At 58.6% G+C, this 5816-nt stretch overlaps 1 protein-coding gene across 1 annotated transcript in view; it reads left to right on the top strand.

Moving 5' to 3' along the window:
* Window positions 1–2720: 2720 nt before the first annotated feature.
* Window positions 2721–5816, top strand: part of Ccl22 (C-C motif chemokine ligand 22) — a 5798-nt gene continuing 2702 nt past the window's right edge. Inside the window, exons 1-2 of the mRNA XM_015488804.2 lie at window positions 2721–2892; window positions 4001–4124. Of these exons, the coding sequence (XP_015344290.1) occupies window positions 2820–2892; window positions 4001–4124 (197 nt within the window). The 5' untranslated portion in view covers window positions 2721–2819. The remainder of the gene's footprint in view (window positions 2893–4000; window positions 4125–5816) is intronic.

Below are 5816 nucleotides of genomic sequence, written 5' to 3'. Positions count from 1 at the left end.
CCTAGAGACTGACACTAAATGTCCTGGCCACTTAACATTGTTTTTTAAATGGCATTATCTTCTTGCTGGCCCTGGGAAGTGGCCCTGCAGAGGTCTGAAGGCCCCTCTGTCTGATTGCTTCCTTATTGGGTCATTTATCTTCTTCTACTTCCTATATTCCTTTTTGAAACTGGAAGTTAGTCCTGAGGGCATATATATATATATATACTTTTTTTTTTTAACTGAACATTAGTCCCAGCAGCTTGTCTGGATTTGGAGGGACACTTTATTGGTAAAAAACACAAAACATACGCTCACCATCACAATTGTGCAACGCAGTGACATGAAGTATGCTCTCACAGTTGGCAGCCATCACCACAATCTGTTTCCAGAACTTTGCATCTTGCAAAACTGAGACTCCGTCCCATCAGACACTAACTCCCAGTGCCCCTCCATGTTCCCGCCACAGGCCCTGGCAACCACCCTCCCACCTTCTGGACTTATGGATGTGATCACTCTAGGGACTTGACTGCCGTGGAATCAGACATTGTCCTTTTATGACTAGGCTGGTGTAGTGCCCTTGGCCAAGAGCCCCCCAAGGCACAGCTGTGCCCGTTGTGTTGAGTCCTTTCAGGAGGTTCATGGGCCATCTGCCTGACCTGCCTGTCACCCTCTCCCCTCTGGCCACCCTGCTGGGCCAGCACTCTCCCCAGCCCTTACCCCCACGCCCACCCCGACCCGACCACCACAGGGCCTTTGCACTTGTGTTTTCTCCCTGGAAGGCTCCACCCTGTTTTCTGGGTCTTGGCTGGAACCTGGAACGTCACTCCCTCCTGAGGCCTTCCCTGTCCACAGCTGCTGCCCACAGCTGCTCCCCCTGGTCTGCCTGTTCTCCCCTTTCCTGTTGTCTTTGTGGCATTCATCACAGGGACATGCCCTTGTCTGGTATTATTTGCCTGTTGTCTGTCTCAGAGGCAAACACCACATAGGCAGGGAACTCCGCTTTCCCCAATTCTTGGCAGCTCACGAGGCACATAGTAGGTGCTTGTGTTAGTTTCTCCTCGCTGCTTTAACAAATCACCACAAACCACACGAGTGTATAACGGTGCGGCTCAGGAAGCTGACGTCTTAACTCTGTCTCATTGGACTACTCAAGGCGTGGCCAGGGCTGTGCTCCCCGGTGGCTCTGGGTACCCTCCAGTTCCTCACCCTCTCCAGCTCCTCCAGGTCCCTGCTTGCCTGGCTCCACAGTCCTACACCGTTTGGTCCCTGCCCTGTCACCCTGTGTCCTCTTCTGACTCTGGCCACTGCCCTCTCTTGAGATGACCCTGGGATTACCTGGTCACTTGAATGACCCAGGACATCTCCCTATTTTAAGGTCTTCAGCTTAACCATACCTGCAAAGTCCTTTTCAGCACGTAAGGTGACACATTCACAGATCGAGGGTTTAGGATGTGGCTCTTTTTAGGGGGCCATTGCTCCACCCAGGGTTCAATGACCACTTGTGAAATGAAGGAATGAGCAAGTCGGGGATGGGTCCCCGGCCCACGGGATCCTGAGTCGAGGTGCAGGCCTGGCTCAGGCGCTGTGAGGCTGGGTCATTTTGGACAAGTCCTCTCTTGCTCCGAGTCTCAATTTCTGAGCTCCACTTGAGCCTGGTCCTTGGAGGGGACTAGGGACAGGAAGAAAGGGGACACCAGCCCTCAGAGCACTTGGGGTTTGGCTTCTGAGGAACCTGAGAAAGATAGAACCTGGCCCAGTGGGCTGGGGTCACTGGGACAGTGGAATGCCCTGAGGGGGTGGCTCACCAAGGAGGTGACATCTTCATCCGCTCCTGACGCATGATTTGGAGTCTGTGCGGTGGAGGAGTGGAAAGAGGAATCGTGCTGGGGCAGGCTGCAGACCTCTTTGAGGAACTGTGAGGAGCGTGGTGTGACCCGCAGGGCGGGAGGCCACGGGGGCAGGTCAGGAAAGGAGCCTGGGTGACCACGGCCAGGGGCCTGGCCCTGCTCAAGTCCACGGGGAGCACAGCAGGGTTTGAAGCAGGGAGAGAGGTGTCAAGCTGCATCTGGGTCACGCACTGTGGCAGCTGCCGTGTGGGGAAGGGATGGAGGGGACGGTGTCCAAGACTGAGGTGGAGGTGACCTCGGTGGGGCAGGGGCAGTGGGGACAGAGATGGGGGAGGTTGAGGAAGTAGAACCAGTGGTCATGGTGTCCGATGAGGAGGAGGGTGAAGAAGGAGAACCAGCAAGGTGGGGGTGTGGAAATTCCTTAAAGACTCATGAGTGGCCCACAAGCTCTAGGTGGCTCAGGTGGGGACTTAGTGAGAAGCCCCAGAAGGCTAGGAAGGGGCAGAGACCAACCCCAGGGGCTCATGGGCCACTCCCCTCCAAGAGAAGTGGGTGACGTGGGTCAAGCCGGAGACGGGCCTCAGCTCCAGGAGAGGGCTTGTCACGTCACCCGCTGAGGGACACAGGTCATGGAAACACCTCCCCACCCCCTCCTGGGAGACCAGCCCCCCAGACCTGCAGGGACAATGCCCCTCGGCAAGCAGACCCCGGGAAGGAGGGGCCCGGAGGCCTGGCTCAAGGGGGATTTTGTAAATCTCTGGAGGCCCGGAGTTGGACGGGGTGGGGGTCCCCCCTGAGTGGTTCCCCGCCACAGAATCTCCTTGGGAGGAAGTGAGGACTTCTCCTTTCAAGATCTGAATGTCAGAGGCTCTGGGCTCACGGGTGACTAAGAGGTGTCTGAGCCTGGTGGGTGGAGGGATGGCTTAAATACCAGGTCCTCCTGTCCCCTGGTGACTGCAGACGCCTGAGCCGGCACTCACAGCACAGAGCATGGCCAGCCTGCAGGCCCCGCTCCTGGTGGCCCTCATCCTCCTCTCTGTGGCTCTTCAGGCAACGGATGCAGGTGAGACTGGGGAGCAGGAGGGTTCCCCACAGAGGCCAGCACAGGCCCCGCTCCTGGAGAGGGCACTGCGCTGAGGGCAGAAGAGCCCAGCCCGCTGTTGGTCCTCTGGCTTTGGGTTGGTCGCAGGGCTCTCCTGGGCCTCAGTTTACACAGATTTTAAATGGGTAATCTAAAGGCTTGGCATCTAGAGCTGTCTCCGCTAGGTTGGGGGGTTGTGGTGGACAAGACCCAGGGATCCCCCGTCTCTGGAACACAGGGCCCTTGGGGTGTGGATGCAGAGCCCCCGAGGGCCTGACCTGAGTAGGAAAAGGCAGAGCAGGGAGAGCTTGGAAAGTGGGTCCTGTTCCCACACCCCAGTTTCTCTGGCACCTGCCCTCAATATGGGGGTCCAGGCTTCCTTCACCACACATGGGCTCCCTGCTCTGGGTCAGATAGAGTCAGACAGCCATCAGGTCACTGCTCACAGTGTTGAGTGTCCTCAGAGCTTCCCCAGCACAGAAGGCCCATGAAGTGGGGACCATTACCACTCCCTTGGTCAGAGGAGGGACTTGGGCCTCAGGGATGTTCAACGGGGACCTGGCAACTCAGGGCAGAGTGGGACTCAAGCCCGGGCTGTGTGACTGTCCTCCGTGTGAGCCTTGCCTCTAACTCTGCCACGGTCGCATGTGACCTCAGATAAGTGAGTCCCCCTCTCTGGACCCTCGCCTTGCCAGGGCACAGTGTGGGGACTCGAATAGACAAGTGGGAGTGGACTCCCCAGATGCTAGGCTGAGTGCATGTGGGGTTGCTGGTCCGGGGCGGGGAGAGCATCCCGAGGAGCCCCCAGGCCTCACCCTGAGTAGCAAGTCCCAGGATCCTTCTGGCTCAGAGTGGCTGAGACCCACCGGGAAGCTCTCATCCCACCCCCTGAGCTACCCACCCCAGAGTGTAGTCCGGGGCCCTCATGGCTCCTCAGAGGCTAGGGTTTTTGAAGGCCTAGAATCTCCTGGACACTATCCTTCCACATGAGCACAGAATCTCTTCCCTGGAGGGGCCTGGGCCGGGGGCTGGGGCCCAGGGTGACCTCTCTGTGCTCCACCTTGCTCATCCCTGGGCGTCCCTCTCCCAGGCCCCTATGGCGCCAACGTGGAAGACAGCATCTGCTGCCGGGACTACATCCGCCTCCCGCTGCCCCAGCGTCTAGTGAAGAGTTTCTACTGGACCTCAGACTCCTGCCGCAGGCCCGGTGTCGTGTGAGTAGGGAGCCGGGCCTCAGGGCCTTGGAGGGGATAGCCTGGGTGGCCCAGATGTAAGTGGGTGGGGCGGACTCGGGGCTGGAGGAATGCAGCCGGGCCTCTGGATGCCAGTTGGAAGAGTTGGCTGAAAGAGATGGCTCACCCCAGGTTGGCGTGTTCCAAAAACAAAAATAATGTGATCATTCGACAGATATTATAGGACATTGTGCTATGCATGCCAGGGTCTGAGGATGCACAGGGTGCCGCCCGGGCATGGGCACGGCAGCGTGGGCAGTAGGCGGCTACCGGCTGATAGCTCTAGGGAACAGTCCTGGGCACAGGTGGCCGATGGCTTGGAGCCACTCCCATCAGAAGCATCCCGGTCCTCCCCAGTCCCCTGGGAGCTATTTGAGGACGCCCATTTTGATCAGAACAACAACATTAAGAGCTAGCACTTGTTAAGAGCTTCCGGTGCCCGGCCTTCCTGAGCTGGCCCATGTCAACTCCCTCTGTCCTCACAGCGTTCATTCCGGAAGCTTCCACTGCTCCCATTTTCCGGATGGAGAGGCAGGCTCGGAGAGGGAAGGCCCAGCTCCAGTGTGCTAGGACCCCGGGGGGCCTTGTGCTGCCTTTCTCCTGAGAGTCCTGGTCTCTGCTCTTGGCTGCCTTTCCCTGGGCCCCCACCTGTTTCAGTGGTAGCCCCCCTGACCGCTTCCCGCTCCCCAGGTCTGTGGCCTCCACGTCTCACATGCGGTCGAGCTGGGCTGGGGGCTCAGGACCCCCTTGGGGCTCCATCACCAGCCCCCTCTCATCTTTCTCCTCCCCACTGCTGACTCCAGCTCTCAGAGGGGTCGCAGGTGGGGACAATGAAGGCCGGAGCAGGAAGCCGTCCCAGGGTTTCACATTCCCCTTCCGAGCCTCGGTTGCCTGTCAGTACAGGGGAAGGAATAACCTGTGTCCATCGAACCCATATGGACTCATGTATCCTGGAACCCACCCGGTGCCGCGGGCACTCCCTCCCTTTCCGTGGGTGAGGAGATGGCACCAAGGAGCTAAGTGGCCCCTTGAGCATCACAGGGCACAGTGACAGCCTGTGGGAGGTGTAAAGCTCATTGCCCGGCATGTAGTAGGTGCTCAGTAAAAGACGGCACACATGTGATCCTTGGGTTCTGAGCCAGCTGGGGCTCTAGAGAGAATTGGCTTGAAAAATGGGGAGATGGAGGCTCAGGGAGGAGCCGGGTCTTGCTCACGGACCACAGTGGCTGGGCAGGCCGCCCATGGGGCCCGGGTGGGCATTGTTGCCTTCTTTGGTCTTTCTCCATTCAGTTGTCTGTGCAGCGGGGCAGGCCAGGGGGTGAGGGGACCAAGAGCTCCTGGGCCCGGAGAACAGGGTCTTGAGAGGCAGGAAGGGAATCCTGGGCAGGGGCATGGCTCCCACCACCAGCCAGCCGTGAGCCCACCCCTGCGGATACCTGCTCCAGGGCCAGGGCCGCGTGTTTGCTGCAGTGAGGAGGCAAGAGCCGAAGTCGCAGCTTACTGTGTGACCTGGGCCAGAGCCCACCTCTGCTCCCTGAGCCTCCGGCCTCTCAGAGGGCCAGGGGAGTCCCAGCTTCACGATCATGGTGCAGCCACTTGCTTTACCTCCGTAGACCTCAGTTTTTTGTTCCTTTCTTTTTCTTTTTTTTTTTTTTTTTTTTTTTTTTTTTTTTT

Source organism: Marmota marmota, unplaced genomic scaffold, assembly GCF_001458135.2.
Source record: "Marmota marmota marmota unplaced genomic scaffold, marMar, whole genome shotgun sequence".
NCBI lineage: Eukaryota > Metazoa > Chordata > Mammalia > Rodentia > Sciuridae > Marmota > Marmota marmota.
The sequence above is the reverse complement of the archived record's forward strand: the minus strand, read 5'-3'. Positions and strand labels throughout refer to the sequence as shown.